This window comes from Drosophila willistoni, assembly GCF_018902025.1.
Source record: "Drosophila willistoni isolate 14030-0811.24 chromosome 2R unlocalized genomic scaffold, UCI_dwil_1.1 Seg200, whole genome shotgun sequence".
NCBI lineage: Eukaryota > Metazoa > Arthropoda > Insecta > Diptera > Drosophilidae > Drosophila > Drosophila willistoni.
The window spans coordinates 3287770-3311795 of NW_025814051.1; the positions used below are offsets into that span (position 1 = coordinate 3287770).

Consider the following 24026-nt stretch of genomic DNA (forward strand, 5'->3'; position numbering starts at 1 on the left):
GTCAATGATTTTGCTCTCTTATAAGAATAAAATTTATTGCCTCGCCATAACTTAATTTAAATAATTAAAAGTTATTTCCGGGAGATGTATAATATTGTTCTCCAATATAAATAAATACGGGCGACACAATAAATGAGTATCAAATAATTAATTTTTTGGCATTCACTTGCAATCCTTTCAAGTCACTTTTATAAAACTCTATATGAATGTGTTGGGCAAATAATAGAAATTTGTTCTTAGAAGTAAGCAAAAGTAATACGTAACGAAGGAACTCCAAAAACAGAATTTCAGATTTTGCTAAGTAAGAAGTTAAAAAACTTAAGAAACTTAAACTAACGTTTGGCAAGTTCTTTGTTGATACCATATACTAAATAGGAAACTCAAATATAGTTATTAAAGAAAAATATTTGGCATTGGTACGAGCAGTGGAAGCCATAGGAAAATCTTCACTTCCTTTAACCAATTTCCTTGTATAGTTTCCCAATAAGTTGCCCAATCTATTTGCATAATTTTTATCTATATGGATTACTTTTTAAAAATTCTACTCTAACACAATTTGTTTATACTTTTCAATTATAACATATCTATAAATACATTCTTTTTTAACGATTTGTTTTTTAACTGAGCTGCATATGTTCATATATGTTATGGTGGCTTGATCTGACCAATAAAAAAGAAATATTTCAGTAGCTTTAAAATTGAAAGCGGTAAGTTGAGTCGGAGAGACAAACATTCGTTTGTTAATGCTTATATACATATGTATGTATAGTTGTCAAATTTCCATATATTTGACAAGCACTAGCAAATATGTATGTCCATCGGGCTTATTGTTAGAAAAAAAGCTACATCGATACACTAGGCTGGGAATCGAACCCAGGAACCTCTTTGTTTAGTTGACATCTCATCTATCGCGTTCCGCAAAAAGTTAATATTATTATCCAGTAAAGTTTAAAAAGTATACATTTTTAATTTTTTTACTTGTTAACACAACTAAGAAAAACAAAAAAATTTTAAAGTTTGAATTACTGAAAATTGAAGTACAATTCTTACCTTTCTAAAAAGGTCCAAAGATAAAAGTAGACAACACAAATCGATATTTAAAAACCAAAATATTTTCTCACACATTTCAGACATTGACAATTGCTTCTGAAAATAAAGCCCTATTAAATCAGTTTTTTATGTAAGATTCTTAGAATAGTTCCATGCGAATATCCATGTTATTTTTTTCCGCATGAAGTTTGTTATTTTCTCTTACGAGTCCTAGTGCTTTAAACAAAAAATCCCACAATTTTTACATACATTTTCTCTTTTCTTTTTCTAGTACGAACTGCATATTTGACATGTTGGAAATGAACAAAACTGACATTTTGCTGATGTTTCAATTAATTCGAGCACATACATAGATCCCAAGTATGGCATAGAAATCGAAGAGGAGATGAAACAGGCAAATACCAATTGCAAATAGACAGGACATGGAAATAGAACTGCGTAGGACATAGAATATAATAGAAAAGGCAAATACTGCAAAAAAAAAAGAAGCAAAGAAAACAAGAAAACACAAAAACCGAAAACTAAATAAATAAATGAAAGAAAACATTGGTTAACGGTCAAGTGAAATTTATTACATTCTACAAATGAGACAAGAACAACAAGAAAATGCAGAACCCCAAGGAAATTCTAAAGGAAAAATAACCAAACCAGAATTGTTTTGAAAATTGAAATATTAAAGAAAGCAAAGAGAAAAATAAGCAAAAAAAAAAAAAAACGCACGAAAAGTGTTACAAAGAGAAACACTAATAGAGTAAAAGAGAAGGTGAAAACAAATACATAGAAACCATGGCAAATAGACGACAACGAAGTTTGGAACAAAGTTGTTCCCTTCTGGTCCTGCAAATCCTATTTCTACTACTATGCAGAGGTGAGTAGCACTCGTAATTAGATTTAAGTTGCAAATTCTTAAAATCGATATACCATGGAGTACTTTGCCCTAGGCAACTGTGGAAATCTTAACATTTTGCTAACATCTCACCCAAATCCGCCGCAAAACTTTGCGAGGCCCACGAAGGCCACAAAAACTCTGGCATCTCCTTCTGACGCTTTATCGTTGTAACCGCGTCAGTCTCACGACCCTTTGCCGCATTAATAAACAAGTTTTTGCCGCTGCCTTATTTATTTTTAATTAAGTTCATGCAAACTACTTAAAAATATCAACAAAATTAACTGACGTCTTGTTGATGCGGTTTTTAAAATGAATAAGAATGAGTAAGACAAACATTTGATCTGGGATTATTAAAGCGGCAAATACAGCATCAAAATCTATCTCAAATATTCATTATATTTTGTGGTTTTTTACATTTATATTTAACAGTTCAAGAAATCTTCCAGACAGAGCTTAAACGTCAAATTTCAAATACCCTTCTTGAGAGCATTTTAATTTTGTTTAATAATTTGTTACAAAAATCAAAGGAGTGATGTCTTTCCGTGGTTACTTTTCTTATTAAAGTGTTATATGAACACATTTTTTACCTCAATACATAAGTTTTTCGTCAGTTGAATTAAATCAATTAAAAGAATTACTTAAAATGTCTTGTTCTTTCATGCATTTTTATCTTAAATTTGTTCTATTAAAAACGACAACAAAAGTACTAAGGATTAAATAATTCCTTTGACTTTCATTAATATTTCCTTCAACTAATTAGCTTGATTGCTGCCTGCGTCTAGCTAATGGATGCATTAGTTTGTACAAAAACTTTCACGAAGCCGCATTTAATTAAATAAATAAACATGGACATGTTTTTCTTTTTGCCTTAACCATTCCCCGACCGCCAAACCATCAAACCACCCAATTACCCACCCATCTTTCTACCCATTCTCTTCTTGCGAGCCTTGGAAACTTGTCAAAGTGAAAGTTTCCCATTTGAAGTAGAATACAAACTAAATTTAGTTTGTTGTATTTTTTTGAGTCTTTAGCCCAATTGTAGTCGAAATAATTAGCAACAAATGCAATATCGTCTAGACTAGCCAGAGAAAAAAAAGAAATGATTATTATTACAGAGAGTTTGCTGATGCTTACTAGTCGTAGAGGAATAGAACAAGGGGTTTGAGCGTCGTCATCACTTGAATTATAGATAAAAATCTTATTTTCCTATTATGAGGTCACGTACGCTTGCCATAGAAAGTACCAAAGTGAGCCAACTTGGCCAACTGCCGCAACTGAACCAAGTCACTGGAGTGGAGTGGAGGGCAAGGAGAGAGAAAAAAAGAAAACACAAACATAATGGAAGAAAATAAGAAAAAAAAAATCGAAAGCGAGCAACAATAATGAAATTAAGTAAACGTGGCGCACACTATTCCAGTTTTCTTTTATTTTCTCGTGTTTTTGTTTTGTTTGCCAAATATGTAACTAAACAAAATGTAGAGCAAGAAGTAGGAAGTACATATTTATTGGCGGCACATGAAACTAATGTGAAGGCACACGCAGACCACTTGCCAGTTAATGAAAATTGGGTTCCAGTTTATTAAGCTAAGACTAAGAGTATTTCATAAATATAATATAAATATCCAGGACAAGGTTTGATTAAACACTTTAGCATAAAAAAAGGGTTTAGATTAAATTCGTAAAAAAAGACAGAAATTAAACAATCTGATTATATTTAATTATAATTTTAGTGAAATTTTAGAGCCAAGCTAAATATAGTACTTGAATAGTTGTGAGATGGAGTAGTAATTATATTTAGTAAATACAAACTTTACTTAGTTTACCTAAGCTACTTACATCTTACATTTGTATGTGTGTGTGTGTGTGTGTGTGTTTTTGTGCCATCTTAAAAATAATTTCTAATACGGCTAAGGTAATTAATAATTGAACAGGAAATTGATGCTTTCATTTTCGTAAATTGAATTAATTGATTTCATATGATGGTTTGTCTTAGGCCTCTCAGTCTGTTGACAAGTCGAAATGAATTTTAATTATATTATTACAGCTGTGAATATATAAGTATGTATGTGTATGTGGGTACCTAATTGATATTCTAATTAAAGAAAATATGATGATATTTCCTAGAGCTTCGGCCATTCTGTATTTGCCTTTTGATGGCTTCACATAACAAATTGTTTAATTTGATTTATGTGTTTAGCCAGTTGACAGTTGTGTTTGCTTGATTATTAAATTGTTTGGCTCAATTATTACACTATTTCGTGCAAATGTCTTAAATAGTGTAATAAATTTTTAAATTAATTTATATGAAAAATATTATTGTTATTTAATTTAATGTTCAAACCATTGAAATTCTTTTGTGGAAAAAAACGAATTTGAGACAAAATGCAAATTACAATTCTAAGAGTTACACAAACGAAGAATAAAAGAAACTCATCTCAGGAGAGCAATTTGCAAAAACCAAATTCAAATATAAATCCAAAAATCGAAAATCCAAGAATGCCACATAAGACCAGATGTGTCTACAAATAACTCGACATGTGATGCAAAATGCAATTAATTTTATTAGAGTCCACTGAAAACACATTTTGCAAAAAAGGTTGGATATGGAAGAGAGGAAAGGGTACAGGGGTGAAGCAATTTATTGCCAAGCCGAAGGTTTTACTTACAATGTAAATTTTCCTAGCCAGACACAGAAAAAACATACACTATGGTGTGGGAAAATGGAAAAAAAAGAATGGAAATTATGATGCGGCTAAAGAGTGATGTGATAGGCAGAATGGGTTGAAATTTTAGACCGGATGCCAAGTCTTGAGCAAATAAAGATGTTTTTTGCATGTTTCGCAGCGCCAGCAGAAGCATCAATACGCATCAATCCGTCTCCCCTTCCATCCATGGGTCTCCTCCATTCTGTCAGACAGCTAGAACGTGCTTAATCTGCAATCAGAAGCGGAAGTTTTGTCTCCTCTCATCTCGTCTCCAAAGTCTATGTTTCAGTCTCCTGCTGCGACAAGGAGACATCGACATCGTCAACTGGCATCCCCATTGTCTGTTAGACCAATCCTTCTTCTCCTTTGACTATGAGCACTACAAAATGGAGCACGTTCCTCCCCCATACCCCATGACCCACCGTCATCTCTTCATAGACTACTGCTTTGCTGCAATGCAGGCACACTTGCATTTGCATATTGTCAGAGTATAAAAATTTCACATACAAATATAGTATATATTTAAAAGGAACAAAAAAAAGAAAATTATAACAACATTTTCCGATCGATATTGAGCCTGCTCATAGAAATTTAAATGCCCTGGAATTAATCGCCCTACAAAGTCACAAAGTTTATTCATTTCTTTTGCACAAACTGTGCCAATATTTATATTTATTTTCAGTTTTTGCATGTATTTATTTTTATATTTTGTTACGTTTATTTGCTGCTGGAACAATAACTTTTTTCTCTTCATTTATTTTGTTTTTTTTTGGTTTGCATATGAGGGAATGCGCTTTTGTTTGACCAGCTGTAATCGATGACCATATTTGCTTTGGCCCACTGGGATCTTGGTAATGTGATGCACACACGCACAGACATATATCTGTTTGAAACACGTGTTAGTACACGGGATATTCGTAACAATGGATAGACAAAGGCTTTTGTTAAACAAGCTATAAGTTGTCTGTCTGACATGAGACAAAAGCAAACCAAATAGTTTAAATACACTACAAAATTTGCTCGTTGGATAAAAAGTATATATACATAGTTTGGCTTGTTAAAGTAAAGTAAAGTAAAGTATATGTATGTTATATCTTAGAAAGTACATAATGTCCTAACAATTCTATATTACAAGCTTTTTTAAAATCTTACGGCCTTGTTGTCAATCTTTGTAGTCGAAAAAATGTACATAGGTAAATCTATTTTATTGTATTTTAAAACGTCAACATTCTTATCAGAGTAAATAAGAAACAAAAATTAAGAAAAATAATTATATCTTATAAGGAATTAAATATTTTTAAATGGATCGCACTATAATAGGATATTTAAATTTCGGCTTCTTTATTTTTGTTCTTATTATGCTGTAATCATCTTTTACATATTTTGAAGTTGTATTAAATGCTTTATCTGATTGCTTCAATTAATATGCTGCAGTTGTAGTTTGCAATTGTGAAAGTGACCCATCAAGAGGTCCCTGAACATGTAATTTAAGCTTGAAGAACCTACTCGAATCGTTCGACTGCTGAATGCCATCATTGTAGTCCTGAGCCACACTAGTTTGTATGAATAGAATCATCATTAGACCACTGCTCAGGGCAATGGCAATAAGAAACTTGGTGCTCATCATCTGTCAGACTGGAATTAGGTGTCTTCTCTACATCAAGAATCATATTTATAGGATTAAATCTATGAAGTGTTGCAATTGCAACTGAACTAATATTGAATAATGTACATATGATAAATATTTGTTTATTGAAATACTTTAAGCTTTATATAGAAATGTTAATTCGACAATAGGTGTTATAAACTAAGCAAAAGTTGGAAAATTAATCTCTTGCAAAAAAACAACGCTTTTATTCTTTTTTTTACAAGATGAAATAGACAGAAAGTATCATTTATGTAACTCCCAAGAGCAGATATGGGTTTAAGTATTGCTTAATTTTGGACAATAAAGTAAGCCACAATCGTATACAGAATTCAGTTTTCGACTATGTTTAAATTGAAGCAAAAGCTACTAACATTGTTTATTCTACATAAGCTGCCCAATATTAAAACTAGCTTACCACTGAGATTATTATATTTATAATTTATACTTTATTTTAGAGTTCTTGTTCTTCACACATTTGTTTTATTCTTAGGAATTAGTAGACAAAAATAGTAATTACTCTTATATAATTTGCGGTAAGCCATAATTAGCTTTGTTGTTTAAGTTATTAATAGAATCTTATTTTAATTTTCGTTCATGCCTCTATTTAAATATATTCTTTAGGTTTCAATCAGGTAAAGGCTTAAACATGTGGTTGTAAATCAAAAATTACGTAGTTTAAATCACAGTTACAGTCTTTAATAAAACTAATGTACAACTAACATTAATTAACTAAAAAAAAAGTGTTACAAATGTATGAAAAGCAAATGTTTAATTTGTTATACGAGTTCATCTGCATTTGTTAACTGTAGACTTGTTTTAATTTCATGGGAAAAAACATTTTCCATTAGCTATTATTTATAGCACTGAACTTTGAAGCTGATTACAATCTTATTTTGGTCTTGACTGTGAAATGTTTCTAACAATTATTACAAGTTCATTAAAGAGCAAAATACTTGGATAAACTTTTTTATATAATAGACCAGTTCTCTTGGCATGGTGTAAAAATACTTGGCATATAAGTTTAAAAATACAATTGTCATTAGGGACTGGGCGGTTGTGGATGGTTTTTGGTATATGGCGGTTGGTTTCTAAAAATAAGCGCACATTTTCATTACTCTCTACAGTCACAACGGAAGCGGCGGCATTAAAAGGCTTTTCGACTTTTTTTATGGTCGTCTTTTGCCTTTGGGCGGGAAACCAAGCGACAAACAAACAAATACAAAGCACTTGGCGCACAATGCACAAAGGCAAACAGCCGCCATTGAAGCCGATGATGATGATTATGCTGATGATGATGATGATGATGATGACGACAACGACGACGACGCCGGCCAGGACCAAAGTGGCGCCGCTAACGTCAGAGCTCTCTTTTGAGTGCATTTCCTCTTTGAGTTTGGCTTGGTGTGTGTGTGTTTGTATTTTTTTATGCGTGGTTTGTGTGGCGTACACTTTGTGCCAAGTATTTTATGGCATAAGTATGATTTAGTATTATATAGTCGCCATCTTTCTCTTTTTCCAACTTAAACAGCCCCTCCCACGCCTCAACTCTTGCAGTTTCGTTTAGCTATTTTCCGGGAAAAGTCAAACAAAGAATGCGTAACCAAAAGGCGTGCGCTACACTTGGCGAGCAAATGTCCTTAGCGGCTTGTTTTTGGCGGCTTCTTTCAACCATTGCGGCTTTAAAGCGTTGTAATTAAAATGCATATACCAACTAACCAATTCATCTAACCACAATTTTGTTTCGTTGCTTCCAAGACAGGTTGTTTGCCTTATGCAGAATTGCACTATAAATAATTTGTTTTACTGAAATGAAGTACCTGATGAATGAAAGACTCATAACTGGAAGTAAATGAAGTAAATTGTTTGGCTTACATTTTAAATCTTTCTGAATTCATAGTTTTTAAGTTTTATAAAAATCCAAATAAATAAGGCCTTGTGACTTTTCATTTCCGGTATAAATGAGCACAAATGATCCTATCCAGTTAAGATATTTAAAAGGGCTTATGAAGCTTTGGATTTGTTTTAGACTTGAAATTTTTACTTCTGCTTTAATTAAATCTATTTAATGTTATATCACTTTGACAAAGTTTATAAAATTTCTATTACTTCTTCTTATGTAGAAAACATTGCAACAATAACCGAAATATTTATAAACAAAATTGTATATAATTCTTCCAATTAAAGTTCTTGCTACAATTATTATAAAATTAAAATTTTTAATAAATAAAGTTATTTTTTTTAATGACATCGTCAAGCTGTTCATGACTTTAAATAAATTTTTGACAAATGTCAAGTGACTTAATGCTGACAGCAACTTATCAACTCCCTCACCAAAAACCAAAAAAAAATCTAATTGTTAAGCCAATGACAACGATTCAAAGCAGTAGAAAAGTTTTTGTCATCTAACCTGAGCTTAATTAACAGACACCGGGGCTAAGAATAGTGGGGAAACTTTTCCATTTGATGTCGTGTAAATGCCATAGTTATGGCCAACAAAACACGTTCTGGGCTAAGGTTATGGCAAAAATTTTGTTGAAAATAAAGTTGCCAAACGAAAAGTTTCCTACATAATTATTGTTGATTTTTAAATGATTTAATTTGCTGCTTGAGGCCAAAATGTCAGGTGCAGACAAAAGTTAAGCGGCTTCGCACAAATGAAAATGAAAACGAGTTAGTTGAGTTGGAAAAGTATTAATTCCGGACCGAAAGGCAAACTGTGAAACAGAATCAGAAAGAAGTCTGTTGCTTTGTGTCATACACAGCAGACGTCACTTGATGGTTAATAAAATGAAATTTTTAATCTTTCACTTATAAGTCCTGTTACTGACTACCACATATTTTTTGAATCATAATGGTTTACTCGATATTTACTAAAATGTGCTTGACCATTTGTTTTGTGCAGTTGAAATTGTTACCATCCTTTTTCAGTAGTTGAAGTAGTTAAAGTAGTTGTAGTATTTTGTAATTGGGGAACTGGTCCATCAAGAGGCACCTGAACATTTAGTTTCAGCTTAAAGAACCTACTGGAATCGTTCGACTGCTGGACGCCATCGTTGTAGTCCTGGGCCATACTAGTTTGGGTAAAGAGAATCATCGTTAGACCCATAATTAGGGTAATGCCGATGAGAAGTTTGGTGTCCATCATCTTCGAGACTGGAATCAAATATATTCTGTACACCAAAAATCATTTGTATTTATAGGACCAAGTCAAGGAAGTAATTTTATTTGCAACTGAATCAATATTTAAAAGTGTGCATAAAAACAATAAATGTTCATTAAATATTAGTGTTGGCTTTTGTATTAGTTTGTTTTTACTTAATCAATTATTCGGCGACCACACTTAAAAGGCAAATAAACGAAAGAACAAAATTCAGTTAGTGTGCAGACTTAATTTTATTAAAAGCATTGCCTGCGCTTAAATTGTCTGTAATTGGTATTTATTCTCGATTTTCAGCACGTTTAAAATGATTTCATTTAGGAATTGTAAAATGACTATTTTAAATTGATCTTTGGTGTCCCGCAAGTATAGATCAAAGTTGGATGGTCTAGACGGTCCTCATTATTTGAATCGCCCTTTTCATTTCAAGGAATTCAGTTTTATTGAAATTTAAGGGGAGGAAAGAAAACAAAATTTGAAATAAAAGTATTTAGTGTGGGCGAGTGAATCTGAAAAAATAAGGGTTCTAGCCATGAAAGTCCTCATTTTATGGGGTCGCGAAAATGGACTTTAATCTAGTTAATCAAGATCTTGTATGATATCCCGCTAAAAACAACCTAGCGTTAGTTCTATAAATATTTGATAGTTGTCCAGCCCTGCTAAAAATTAAGAAACAATTACTTAAAATATTTAAAATAATATATTTCAATTTTTCACAACTTTGATATTTTATACACTGCTTTATTTGATTATTTTAATTAGTAGGTAGTAGTAGTAGTAATTCCCAATTCGGAAAGTGGACCCTTAAGAGGCAATTGAACATTTAATTTTAGCTTAAAGAGCCTACTAAAATCGTTTGCCTGTTGGTTGTCGTCGTTCAAGTCCTGTCCCGTAACAGTTTGGCTGAAGAGAACTATCATTAGACCCAAGCTCAGGGTAATGGCAAGGATAAATTGGGTGCTTATCATCTTCAAGTCTGGAATTAGTTATGTTCTATGTATCAAGAAACATTTATATTTATAGGATCAAATCAAGGAAGTAATTGTAATTGCAACTGAACCAATATTAATAAATTTGCATAAAAAAAATAATTCATAATTCAATATTATTAATGTCTATTATATTAGCGCGTTGTGCTTACCCAGACAATTATTTGGCTAAAACATTCCGAGGCAAAGACAAAAACACCGTAAATGTTTTAGTTGGCTTGAACATTTTTAAGACTTAGGGTTAGACTTAATTTAGCTAATAACTATCACTAACCGAGAGCTGCCATTATAGCGATCGGTTAAAAATTAATGATACAAATATTTTGAAAGTTATCATATCAAACAAGTATGTTTAAATCAATCAAATTAAGTTTTCCAAACGAAAGAAATTGAACACTGTGTGTGTGTGAGTATCTTAAGCCTAACAATTTGTTTATGAATCTATCAACTTAAGAACTCAGCAGAATGTTCTGACTTTTACTTATCGATTAATTTTGCATTCATTTAAGTTTTTCTTGTTTCATTTCATTTCCATTTCTTCTGTAAAATAAGAGAAATTATGATTAATTTTCAATTTATAGAATAATTATATTTATTGCAGTTCTTAAGGTTAATATGTGAAAAACATTTTTAATATTAACTATTCAGAACTGGTCAATATTTAAATTTATTTGCTGACTGAAATACTGTTTGACTGTAAAAAAATATTTCATTTTTGTATTTGTTATCTTGTTGGTCGTAAAAAGCGAATCGCTGAGTTAAATTCAACATTATGATTTCTATATACATGTATGCAAATGCATTTAAATAAATAATAAAAAACAGAAGCGGAAAACAAATAATTGCTAAAGAAATATTATCATTAGCCGTTGTTTGTTTTGCTACATAGCGGATTATTAGGATTCGCTTTTGACTGTAATTGTGTAGGGCAATGAAAGTCAGAAAATAGAAAATCAGGCGAAAAATAATTATTTAATTAAGAGGACCTTCAAAAGGTTAGACTTAATTAAAAGTAAAAAACGTTGTATGCAAATGAAAATTATGCACTAAGCAAACGCATGTGCACAATGTTTGCCAGGTAATGCCCAGAAAACTAATTTCTGTAGGTACATGAACGGTTCTAGCAAATATTTTGGTTAGGGCCCGCTCAAAAACTTCAGATTTTTCGCGTAATAATTTCAGTAATTTTTTATGAAGGCATTTTGTCGAATTCGCTAGACGATTTTGAAGTCTCACTATTTGGGGCATATTATAAAATATTAAAGAAGTCAAGAAATTTTTGAAATGTTGGGATTGTAGTCTCCCTCGGGCTCCTCCTCTGTGTCATGATCCATGACACGTCTGTGTCAATGTCTCATAAAATTATTACTTCAAACAAATTTAATTTAAAAAAAAACTTTGAAAAATTTTTAAACAATTCTCGATTAATTTGACAATTAAAATCTCCAATAACTGCTAAAGGTAACAAAGTAAATTGCCATGACGAATTTAAATGTTTACCCATTTAAGTTATTTCAAATTGAACTCATTGGTTTATTTTATTGTTTTTTTTATATTTTTCATCATCCCGATGAGTATGATGAAGGTTGTGGAGTTCGCGATCGGGGTCCTGCTACACCGAGAGGCAGCTGAACATGTAATTTGAGCTTAAATAGTCTGAGAGTATCATTTCCCTGCTGGATGTCTTCGAAATAGTCATCTGCCGTAATAGTTTGGGTGAAGAGAGTCATCATTAGACCCAAACACATGGTTATGGTGAGAAGAAACTTATTGGTGTTCATCGTGATCAAGACTGGCATCAATTGTGATCCGTATTCTTGGAGTTAGAACTATTTATAGTATTGAAGTTATTAGCAGCTGATTTAATATTGTGAAACGTGCACCATTTGAATAATTGCTCTTTAAATATTTGAGTTGATTATTAAAGTAAAGTTATCGACTTGCAAACCAGAAAACTTTAAAAGCTTGTGGAATTTTCCATTAATAACTTATTTATTTTTTGAGTTTAGTTTCATTTCTTGGTTATCGTATCAAAGTACTCTGACCTAAATTTAACAAAGAATAATAAATGCTCTTTTGTGCGCGTTAAAGGCGACGAAAACTTTTCATTTCATCATACGATTCGCGTTGTCTCGAGACTGAACCAGGCCACGTTTAAGCTTTTTTCTCAAGTTGGCCCTATTCATTCACTCCTAGTCGTAGCCCTTCCACCCGGGCGCGGCATTGTGCTGACAAAACAAAGGAGCATTGTTTTAGACACCAAACCAGTGAGTTTTCTTTCGATTTCCTTGACTTTTATGCACTTGCTGCAAGTTATTTATGGGACTCTGGCATTGAAACTGACTATAGACATTGTTCTCCACACCGAAGGCTTATTAAAGTTCTATCTTCGTCTCCTTTTCTTTTGCAGAATCCGTGGAATGCCTGACAATGACCGAAATCAAGATACCCAAGCATATAATGCGACACGAAGATGCCACTTTGGGTTGCAAATTCGATTTGGATGGCGAGAGTTTATATTCGGTAAAATGGTATAAGGACGGCTTTGAATTCTATCGCTATGTGCCAAGGGATCTGCCACCCGGTCAGGTATTCCCCTTGCCAGGAGTTGATGTTGAGGTGAGTACGTGAGATTTAAGTAGGCATTACTTTTTCTCTCGCAATTGAATAAACATATTTGGCAAAATGTTTATGAAAAACACATCGAAATTGGTGCAGTGTCTGGTGGAGATTATTCATCCACGTACTTACGAAGAGGCCATTGAAGATATAGCCGAAGATATTCGCAAACCCATTGTCCATGATCCCATTGCATCTGGATTGCGTTTGATTAAGGGCAATAGAGAGTTCAGCGTTCTCCATATGGATAACTGTGAGAAGCTATATCAATCGCTGGCACAGTTCAATGTAAGACCAACTGCTGAGACATTGGACAAGGTTGTTCCAGTAAATGATGAACAGCTTGGAAACATAGCGGAAGCTCTTAGTCAATTGAATGCTGACCTTGAAGATGATTATGAGGATGAAGAGGATGAGAATGACGACGGTGATGAATATGAAGATGATGATGAAGACGATGAGGACGAGAATGATAAGGATGATGAAGAAACCCAAACTGCTGAAAACATCAGAGAGTTCAACATTATGAATATGGCAATGTAGATAAGAACTATTTTAAATAGAAAATTCCAAGTTAATAAGTTCACGCTATTGAATTTAATATTTGACTCAAATAACTTTTAAGCAAAAATGCCGCATTTGACATAAACTTTCACTTTGACTTTATACTTTTTCGTTTTTCTGTGCTTTGGTTGCAGTTGCAAAATTCAACGGACGTGGTTGTTGTCCTGCGCTCCGTGAGCCTTCAGTCGACTGGTCGCTATCGCTGCGAAGTGTCCGGTGAGGCGCCTTCGTTTCAGACAGTTTCCGGTCACGAGGACATGATTGTTGTGGGTAAGTGAACACAAATACATATACAAATACAAAAAAGAAACCCATATAAGCGAAAAAGGAACACACAAGCAGCAAGATTAATTGCTCCAACTGGACTAAGCGACGAAAAGTAATCTCTCTCTCACATACACATATCCAACAATCTGGCACACACGCATACATACATATAAAATATTTCACATTTATTTAGTTTATGCCTGGCATTGTTTCTCGCTGCGATTTACAAATTCTCGAGCATAAAACCGGTGCCAAAACAAAACAAAAAACTATGAGAAAAACGAGAGAAAAGCTGAGGAAAAAAACATTCCAAAAATTGGGTAAAAGGAGAAAAACTTTCACAAAGCTACGCAGCCATCTCTTGGCCAACGTTCAACAACCTTCATGTCTGCTCATCTGTCTGTGTCTGTGTGTATTGTGTGTGTGTGTGTGTGTGTGTGTGTGTGTGTGTGTTGTGTGCTTTGTATTATTCTGTTGGCAAATTGCCCATGTACGTGATGCAATTCTGTTCTGCTCACTTACAGCTACAACGGGCATTCTTTTTTTTCTGTTTTTTATTTTTTGTTTTGGGTCTGGGCTTGAGCTTGGGCTGCAACTTAATTTGAAATTTTTCCGCAATCCAACAAAACATGGCGAAAATATGGCGAAAAACGCAATATGAAAAAGTGCTTTGGGGAAAACTTAGAATAAACGTGTTTAATAACAGATGCAGTACAAACGCTGGCAAGAGCAAACAGTTGCCATTTTCTTTCAGTTGGCTTCCAAATAATTGTACAAGTTGTTGCGCAAACTCAGCTTTAGTTTTTAAGAAAAATTCTTTTAGTTATCCCAGCCGCTTGAAAATATTTGCGGATGGGAAGAAAACATTTTGTTTTATATTTTGAATATTTTCAGAAACTCTCTCAAGTATTCTACACTGTTCTTTTTAATATTTACAAAAGTTTGACTTAGTTTTGAAAATCAATCCTTGTGGAACAAAAATGCGAATAATGAAAGCAGCCGTGCTGCATTAGCAGCTATATAGAATATGTAAAATCACTCAAAAATTTATTCACTTTTCGAATCTGTAACTTTGCCAAATTTTAACCGATTTTCGAAAGTGGTGTCTTTTTTACTGCGTTTAACTGCAAACTTTAAGTTATACAATTTTTTTTAAGTGTTTTAAAAGTGTATTTTTGAATTATAACAATTTGAATTTCTAAAATCGTTCGAAAGGAATCTTTCAAATTTGAATATTGCTAAATTGCGATTTTATTGAGCTGAAACTTTTGGAAATCGATCAGGAACATGCAAAAAAAAAAATAAAAAAGACATTAACCAAAAACTTTTGACTTTTCGGGCTTTTGATAATTATTTATTTTATCAAATTTATTTTTTATCAAATTTATATTTTATTTTTTTGGTCCTTATAGCTGAATATCAAATAGTAGGATTTTGGAAAAATAAAATATGTTGTGTCCCGTCAGGCGACTATTCGAGACATTAATTGATTAACAATTCAATTAAAAGATATTTTTCGATACAAATAAATTGTAAGCAAAATAATCGAACGTATGATTAATCATGCCAACGCTGTTTAGAAGTATGAGCTAAGTCTTTAAATTATTCCAGCGTATGTATTTTCATAAAATCGTTTCGTAAACTGGTAAAAGAAATACATATGCTAAAAATTAGCCTAAGTCAAGTTCAATAATAAACAATAAACTTCCTAATTCATGTTAGACTCGGTGTTTTAAAAAGCATGAGTTGAAAGATTTTTAAAATCTATATCTAGGCTATATTATAAAGAATCTATAACATGATTCAAAATAGTTGGTTTTATGTTGAAATTTGTCCTTAAACTTAATATCGTCGGGTTTTTGCTTGTGAATTCGTTTTAATATAATAATCATTGATTTGTTCATTTAGTAATGGATCGCTTAGCTATATATTGCAATATCTATCTTTTTTCTAAGTTTCCCGCTTGCACTTCAATTATTGCCGCTTTGAAAGTCAGAGTCCAAATCAAACTGGGTCAAAGTTATTTTGCCTAGTCATGCGGCCTCATCATTTAGCTTGGCACTGTAATCACATTCAATTATTTTAGCCGCACTCAACACATACACACATACACATACACACACGTATATACGCACACTCACACGTACGTAGATAGAGACACAGCCATAAAGAGGCACTAATGCCCCAATGCGCATTAATTTCAATATTCTAGTAATTTAAATGACATTTCTTTCTCCCAGTCAGTTTTCCTCGACTTTTCCTGTTTTTTTTTTTCACTCTCTCTGCATTACATTTGCCATTTTGCCGTCAGCACCTGTCGAGAAGTCGCTGTTGTTGTTGTTGTTTCTTTTTTATGGCAAAAGTTCATTAACTTTATTGATCCGTAGCAGTAATAGTCATTCTGCGATTCTGATTTAATCCGCTTATACGTAAACCATCTAAAAAAAAAAAAAAAAGAAAATAGTAATAGTAGGAAAGGGAAGGCAAAGGCATTAAAGTCGCGTCGATTCGAGTCGAGAGAGCGTAATTAAGTAATTTCCATCTAAAACGGATGTATATTGCTTTGATTGGTGGCGCATTGCCTAAGCCGAGGAAATATTTAGTTAGGCTAATTATGCGATATACCAATTTTGATTGTGAACCCGCAGTTGCCTCGTTCACCTGCCTCAACTGTATCCACCTGGGCACGGTGCTCACCTATGGACGGAAATGGAATGTGAAATTGGCAGGGGAGCAACAATACATGCACAATTGAGCCGCTTGAATGTTGATGTTGATGATGATAATCATAATTATGTTACTGACTTTGGCTCCTTGCCAATGTTTGTATATGAATATTTAGGTCAAATGATATACACCAACATAATTCCCTCCCATTTCTTGTTGTAGATTATGTTAAACGCCATATCGCAATGAAACCATGTAATAGGCAATTCCCGGCACATCCAAACATTTAAATAGTTTAACTTCTTAATCAGATTTCTCTAAAAGAGTATTAATATATTTTATTGATTAAATGCGTGTAATACGACTTTTATATCTCTTTGCAACTATGAGAGTATGATCTGACATTATCTTTGATAAACTGGGAATAGTCTTAATGAGCACTTGACAGATTAATTTGTTCAGATTCTAAGCCAATTAGATACAGATTTTCTGTAGGTGAACTTTAACCTAAGCCTCGAAAATATAGCAAATTGGAGCTAATGTGTGACTATCCATCACAATACCCATTTTACCCAATTTTAGACTCTACAAATGTTTTTACTCCATTTTCTTTCCATTTGCCTAAATTCCTAGATATTTTCGTACAGCATTTTTAAAGGGCATATGTAAAATGTATTTTTAGTTCGACATTTGCTCATAATTTTTGCCATAATCAATTGATTTTTTCTTTTTTTTTTGCCATTTACTTATTGGATTTTGTCATGGGCCAACAAGAGCAACCAAATTTATTCTTTGTCTAAGTTCCTTGCCAAACAGTGAAGGACAATGGCCACATAACAATGGAGAGAACGCTCAACAATTATTACCAATTGAAACAAGCTGGCAAACAAATGACCTACCAAAATAACAAAAAAAGAAAAAAAGAAAACAGAAAAAAACGAAAGCAATAAATGGGTTCACATTTTTCGGTTAAGCGATATGTATGAACCAGAAGAAGCGTGGGCAACAAGGACAAGAAAGAAACTGAGGGGGCTGAGAAAGAATGGAAATGGGCCAAAATATCAACAGCTCAATCAACGTCAAGCCAGCGTAAAAATAGTCGCGTCATATAAAGGACTAAGATGAAAAAAAATAATTTATGCAGTTGAATTGAGTTGAACAATGTGAAAAGGAATTAAAATAATCAACAGGAGCCAAAAAAGGCAAAGCATTTTTCTTGGGGTTCTCTTTGTTTGCAAGTAAAGGGTAAAAAATTGGTTTATAAGGCTCCGAAGATTCTGGAAATCTCTTAAAAGGTTAAATTTAAATGAACTAAAAAATTGACTGTGCCGTTAAATAGGACTTATCTGTCTCTAAGCCAATTAGATTTTGTTTTAATCATTACCCACTTTTGATCTTAAGCCTACGTGAAAGCCGATTAGAATTTCGCTGTATTTTAAAATGATTTTCTGTACCAATACTTTTAAGCATTACCTTTTAAAACTAGAAATACTTTGCCACAATTACAAGGAGTAATGATGGATATTTTCATGTCAAACACCGTTAAGATTTTTAACTTAAGAGATTTGTTGGCATTAGACACTGCACTCTTAAAGGGTAATTGGAATTCGAATTGTAAACTTAATGAGCTTTGAGTTAATGAGTTTTGGTTGTGCCACAACGAATTTATTATAATAAATGACTTTAAAATCAAGCAGCTAGAAAATCGATTAAAGAACTCGGCAAAAAAATACCATTATGGCTTTATACTGAACGAAAAATTGCCAATGCAACAATTTATTTCGATTTTTCGTTTCTATTGGTTGGTTGTAGTTGCTTTTACTCTTATCTGACCCAATTGGCAAACATCCAGGTCAGACCAGACATGATGCTCAACTCTTCTCAGGGTATTTATTTGGTTTTTCAGTTTTTTCTGTTTTTTTTTTTTTGGTTCTCGCTTTTTGTTTTCGTAGCAGCAACAGCAGCAGCTGTGGCAATAACTACAACAATAACAACAAAAATAAAATGCTACAATGTGCAAAAATTTCGCTTGAAACTAACTAGATGAGAGAATGCCTTCACTTTTGCCTTGTGTGGTTATTGTTTCATATAATGTATGTATATGTATGTGTTTGGGCTTATACTTATGTATTTGTGTCTATACTAAGAAATGCAGGAAAGTTTCAGACACATTATGCTCGAAATGTAGAGCACCATTTCTGTTAAAGTAATTGCTTTATTACTAATTTCAATACAAATTCTTCTATATAATTTTTTTATAAAGTCTGGAGTGTTGTTTTGTTACTTTTTTTATGCTAGGTGGTTGCAAATTGGGATTTCGAAAAAGTCAAAAGTTGTTAAAAAAAAAAAGGAAAGTTTTATAAAATTCGAAACAGGAAAAAATACTAAACCTATATACATTTACCAGAATGACACAATTTAATGGTTTTTAAAACTTGTTGCTGAAACTCGAAACATGAACTAACCCGTAATGGTAATTGGTTGTGGCCAATTTCATTTTCTTACAGTCCAACCGAAGCATGGACCACAAATCACCGGGGGGCAGCCGCGGTATCAAATTGGCGACATGGTGCGCGTCAATTGCACTTCGGCCGCATCGAAGCCCGTTTGCCATCTCAGCTGGCTGATTAACGGTATGCATGTAAATCGCTCCCTACTGCGATCCTATGAGCCATTGATTGTGGGCAGAGAAGGACTGGAAGTGGCACGCCTTGGCCTGGAGTTTCGTGTCCGTGGATGACATTTCAAGCATGGCGACATGAAGTTGAAGGTGAGTTGAATTTTTTCGTCCGGTGACTATAAGCTGATTATGGCCATGAAAATTGATACATTTACATTGCCCCCTGTACCCCCTTTCCCACTGACCTTTCGCCATCTATGTCCCAGGCGTTGTCGTTCATTCTGATTCAATTTGTGCCAACATAACATGGGTAGCAGCAGCTCATGTTGATTATTATCAGGCCAGAGCTCGGACCCCACGACAAGGCGGTTCAGTGGTGAAGGGGAGAAGTTGGTATATGAGGGAAGTGGCGGGCTCGGACTATCACCGAGTGCAAATGTGTGTCGAACAAGCCACAAAATTTCATGTGGACGCGGCAGCAGATGGAATGCTTTTATGATATCATCAGCTCACACACAGTGGAATAAATAATGAAAACTTTCTGCAAATTTTAAAAACTTATCTAGCCAAAGGGGCTAAGCCAATCTGTCAACACGTTTAAGTTGATTTAATTTCAAATTTAAATTCATCATTCTTAACCAAGTCAATTCAATTAAGTTAATACAATTGACCAGTCATTTGGTTTAATATATTGCCTTGTTTGACCACTGTCCCTTTGCATATGTGTGTATGCGGGTCATTTTGGGTTGATATCCGTGTGGGTTTCGGGGCAGTTAATGAAAGCATAAAACTTTTAGTGTGTTGGCGTCACCGGAACGGCCATTGGCCAGACCGCGAGTGCACACACAGATTTCATGAGTCGGTAAATCCAAAAACTGTTTCATCTTTTCTCTCTCTCTTCTCTGTTTCGTTCTCTGCATCCTTTTTGATTTGTAGTGTGTCGCCAAAATCTCCTCAGTCTATTGGCAAAGTAACGAGGAGAGTGTGGAAAGTGACAAACATCAACGGATACCTGTGCTAGAGTCAAGGGAAACCGTTATACCAAAGTCACGGCATCTAGAGAAATCCCAGCCCCTGGAAGGTAAGTAGTGCCTAGTGCGTCGTGTTGTAGAAGGAGAGACCATCAATCATCCGACTGTTGGCCCAACTGGTAGCAACAGTTGTTATAACCAATCTCCATCTTTTTCCATCTCTTTCATTTCCCTCTGCTCCCCCCACCCCCCTCCACACCAATACAGAGAAACATCTAAAGAAGAGTCGTCGTCCAGCAGCCGCAACCTCAGTTGCCTCCGCCGCAGCCGCTGCCGCAGAAGCTGCGGCTGGTACTGCCGCAGCATCCAGTGCATCATCATCATCGTGTGGCTCATCTGTGCCCTGGTCACGCATATTAGCTTCCAAATCAATTGCACGCATTTCGCTCTACGCATTGCCCGTCCTAATAGCATTTCTCTGTACTAGCTGGACCTCATCTATTCCGGCCAAATGGAGCAGTTGCCAGAGCCAACAACGACACCGACGCCGGCGCCTGTCGACCCAATTAGTACTCAGCACAGTTTCATACAGATAACAATTAACGAAGATGTATGAGGACAGCGGTTGGAATCCGACAGCATTGGAGATTTACCAGAATGCTTTGTAAATATCTTTGATAGTAATTCTCCCTCAAAATATAATTGAAATCACATCAAGTATACGCCATGTGTAGGGCACGCTAATATATATTGTATATAATCTAATTTAGCTTTCCATTTGATGTTAGTATTACGTACAATTGTTCCTCTTTGGGCTTTTTGCTTAGTCTTTAACAAAATGCTCAAAGGTGTTTGCAGAAAAAAAGGCAAAGAAAAAAATAAGCATAAAAATAAAATTGGATAAGATAGATGAAAATATATACAGAAATACGTATGTTGAATGTATAGAAAACTTGATTAGCCAAATATTGTACAAGTTCAAATCAAACTAGTCATGACAATGGACTAAAATCGATAAGTACTTGATATTAGCATGGGGAAAGAAAACTATCTAATCATACATTTCATGTATCAATTGTAAAACTACATATATGTTTGTTAAATTAGAATAAAACATCTAGTTTAAGCCTTCGATTAGCTTAAGTGCATAACTAAATGTTGTAAGGCCAAAAGTTGAACTACTTAAGAAGTTCAATGCAAAAGTTTTGTATGGGATTTTAGTTGAATGTGAAATGAAAACCAGGAAATTTTTTATTTGTCCCAGCATCCAATAAATAAACTAATACACGAAACTAAGTTATTCTTAATCTCTTGCAAAAATGATTCAGAAATTAAGTTACAAATAAATGGCTAGTTTTTGTGTTTATTTTAAAATAAAAATAAAAACTCGACTGTATCCATATTTTCGTTTTTCAGAATAGTTCTACAACCAAGATAATTGATAAAAAGAAATTAATACTAAAACTGAAAAGCTTCACAAAGACTTTAAAGCTAATTCAATTCCTTAAGTTGTTTCATCTACTAATAACAAAATAGAAACAATCATCATAATCCAATTGCAAGTAATTCGATTACTTGAATTTGATTCCACATTTAGTTTAAATTTTATTTTTGACCAAATCCAAGCAAAGTTTTAGATTCTGTGCCCAAGTACTGAAAAATTTTCAAAAAATATACAATTTTTATTTTCTTTCAAAATTGCATTAAGCGTTATCAAGAGAGAGGGTTGTATATAAGATTGTTTGATTAAAAAACTAAAATGTGTGCATTTTTTTTAATCATTGGCCCAAGGACTAATTTTCTTTCCAACACACACACAAACCGATGCACTCCCATACCTAGATAATTTCCAGCACTTTCTGGCACATGCTTTTACATATATATACCTATACACATATATTTATATATAGTATATATATAAATAGATAATACTACATTACTACATATCTCTATTCGAAAACCAAAATTGTTAAATGTTCATATAAATTTGTGTATGCAACATGACAAAGCCACAAAATTTAGCAAATTTAAGTGAAAAATGTGTAGTGCAGTGTAAAATATTGTAATAATGAATGTTATTAAGTCTTTAAAATAAAATGCAAAGCAAAACAAAAAAGCAAAAAAAAAAACCAAGCATATGAAAACGAATGAAATGATGATTTGGCGTTGCCCCAAAATGTAGGCAACACTTTTCACCTTGCTATTGTTGTGGGGGCCCAAGCTCTTGACCTGAAACAGACATTCGGCCAAAAGAGGATCGTACGCAAGCAAAAATGTCCTTGGCAGGGATTGTTGTTGTTGTTGCTGGTGTTATTATCGTTGTTGTTGTTGGCGTTGTTATACGTTTTTTTTTATTGTTGTTGTTTTGGCACTGCCATAATATTTCGCCTTCGTGCCGCTGCTTCATTTTATTGTTATTATATTTACTTGTCGGATTTGCTGTGTTTTCTTCCATCCTTATGCTTCTTCTATTGTTTTCACTCTGTGAGTGTGTGTATGTGTGTGTGTGTGCGTGTATGTTTATAGAATTTGTTGTTGGGGGTTTTTTTTTTGTTTGTTTCTTCATATTTGTTTTGTCTTGACGGCGATGCGTGTGCCATGCACTTAAGCATTTGATTTTGATTATGTGTCATATATCAACACATTCAGTCAAAGTCGTGATTGGCTGTCATAAAAGTAAGGGGCAGGAGGCACAAAAAGTTCTCCTTCTGTCATCATTATTTCGATTCAACATCAACTGGATTATTGACAAACTGAATAAACTATAATAATTTTAAAGCTTATTCGCTCGACTGACTATTAAAAACTATGAAAAGCTCAAAAGGCAAAAGATTTTTCCGGCAACAAAGTTTGCTAGGTATTTTTTTGCTCATATGCTTATTTACGTAATTTCACCGAGCTCGCATGCACAAAAGAACAGCAAAGTATGAGGGAAATGACGAAGAAGAGTGACAGTCAGTCAGATGGCTTGTTGGATGACTTCTCTTCTCTTTTTTTTCTTTTTCTTTTTTTTTTTATCACACAGGAACTTGCATTGCATTTTGTTTATATGCTTTTAATGCAATTAGCACGCTTTTCACTTTGATTTACGCCCAGGCCAGGCCACTTCGTTGACTGAGTGCTTGACGAGGACAGTATGACAGACAAGGGCTGAGTGACAAACAGACGACAGAAGTGCATGCCCATCGAGCGTTTTGTCTGTCAACGCACACACCCACACACACACATACACAAACATATAAACATGAACTATGAGTGCACATCACCCTTTGCTGCCTCTGTATTTATGAGCGAAACGGAGTAGTTCCAGGGTTAGAGAGAGTTGGGCTTTCATCTTTTGTGAGACCTATTTTGCCCATTTTGTTGTTGTTGCTGGTGCAACTCGACTCTGGTTTTGTTTCTCTCTCAATGCTCAATGCCCACATTTTGTTCATTATGCTGCATGCTTATGCATTTTCATTAGCAACGACTCTTTCTTTTTCTTTTTCTCTGACAACGTCATTGCCATTGAGCCAACCCAGCCGTACAAGCAGTGGCGCTAGCTCCACAAAAAGGGGTTTCGATTATTATTTTCGATCCCCTTTTTGGTTAAAGACTTCTATGTTATCGAGTCCTTTGACCCTTTTTTCTTGTATTTGTTCCTTGCCCTATAATGCATATTGTTTGTGCCTTGAAGCGTAATTTGTTGCGTTGTTTTTGCGCTTGGCGCAATTTTAATTACGATTTGCTCACTTACATTTCGCATTGCTGCTAATACATATCCTCCAGCATCTTCTGCCACTTTTACCCATCGACTGACTAACTTTTCTGACTGGCTGACAGAATGCCAGCCTGTCTGTCTACCCGCCTGCCTGCCTGCCTGCTGATTACACTTCAATCA

The 24026-nt window shown here is 34.0% G+C and overlaps 2 protein-coding genes across 3 annotated transcripts; both read left to right on the top strand.

Annotated features, from left to right (window-relative positions):
* Positions 1 to 1558: 1558 nt before the first annotated feature.
* Positions 1559 to 21794, top strand: LOC6641678. Of its 2 annotated transcripts, XM_047010978.1 has the most exons (6): positions 1559 to 1918; positions 12849 to 13057; positions 13756 to 13891; positions 19063 to 19325; positions 20112 to 20256; positions 20414 to 21794. In XM_047010978.1, the coding sequence occupies exons 1-4, from the start codon at positions 1837 to 1839 to the stop codon at positions 19293 to 19295; spliced, it is 660 nt and encodes a 219-aa protein (XP_046866934.1). In that variant the 5' UTR covers positions 1559 to 1836; the 3' UTR covers positions 19296 to 19325; positions 20112 to 20256; positions 20414 to 21794. The 2 variants fall into 2 exon arrangements, with proteins under 2 accessions (XP_046866934.1, XP_023031278.1); XM_023175510.2 differs by lacking the exons at positions 19063 to 19325; positions 20112 to 20256; positions 20414 to 21794 and adding an exon at positions 17330 to 17705.
* LOC124460365 (calsequestrin-2) lies at positions 13077 to 13643 on the top strand. Its single transcript, XM_047010979.1, has one exon. The coding sequence runs from the start codon at positions 13124 to 13126 to the stop codon at positions 13598 to 13600; it is 477 nt and encodes a 158-aa protein (XP_046866935.1). The 5' UTR covers positions 13077 to 13123; the 3' UTR covers positions 13601 to 13643.
* Positions 21795 to 24026: the final 2232 nt, after the last annotated feature.

Excerpts from the sequence above, each read along its gene's own strand:
- LOC6641678 (XM_047010978.1), top strand. The coding sequence starts at position 1,837 with ATGGCAAATAGACGACAACGAAGTTTGGAACAAAGTTGTTCCCTTCTG. Across the intron at positions 1,919-12,848 it reads ATTTCTACTACTATGCAGAG|AATCCGTGGAATGCCTGACA; the intron begins GTGAGTAGCACT and ends TTTCTTTTGCAG. Across the intron at positions 13,892-19,062 it reads CGAGGACATGATTGTTGTGG|TCCAACCGAAGCATGGACCA; the intron begins GTAAGTGAACAC and ends ATTTTCTTACAG.
- LOC124460365 (XM_047010979.1), top strand. The coding sequence starts at position 13,124 with ATGTTTATGAAAAACACATCGAAATTGGTGCAGTGTCTGGTGGAGATT.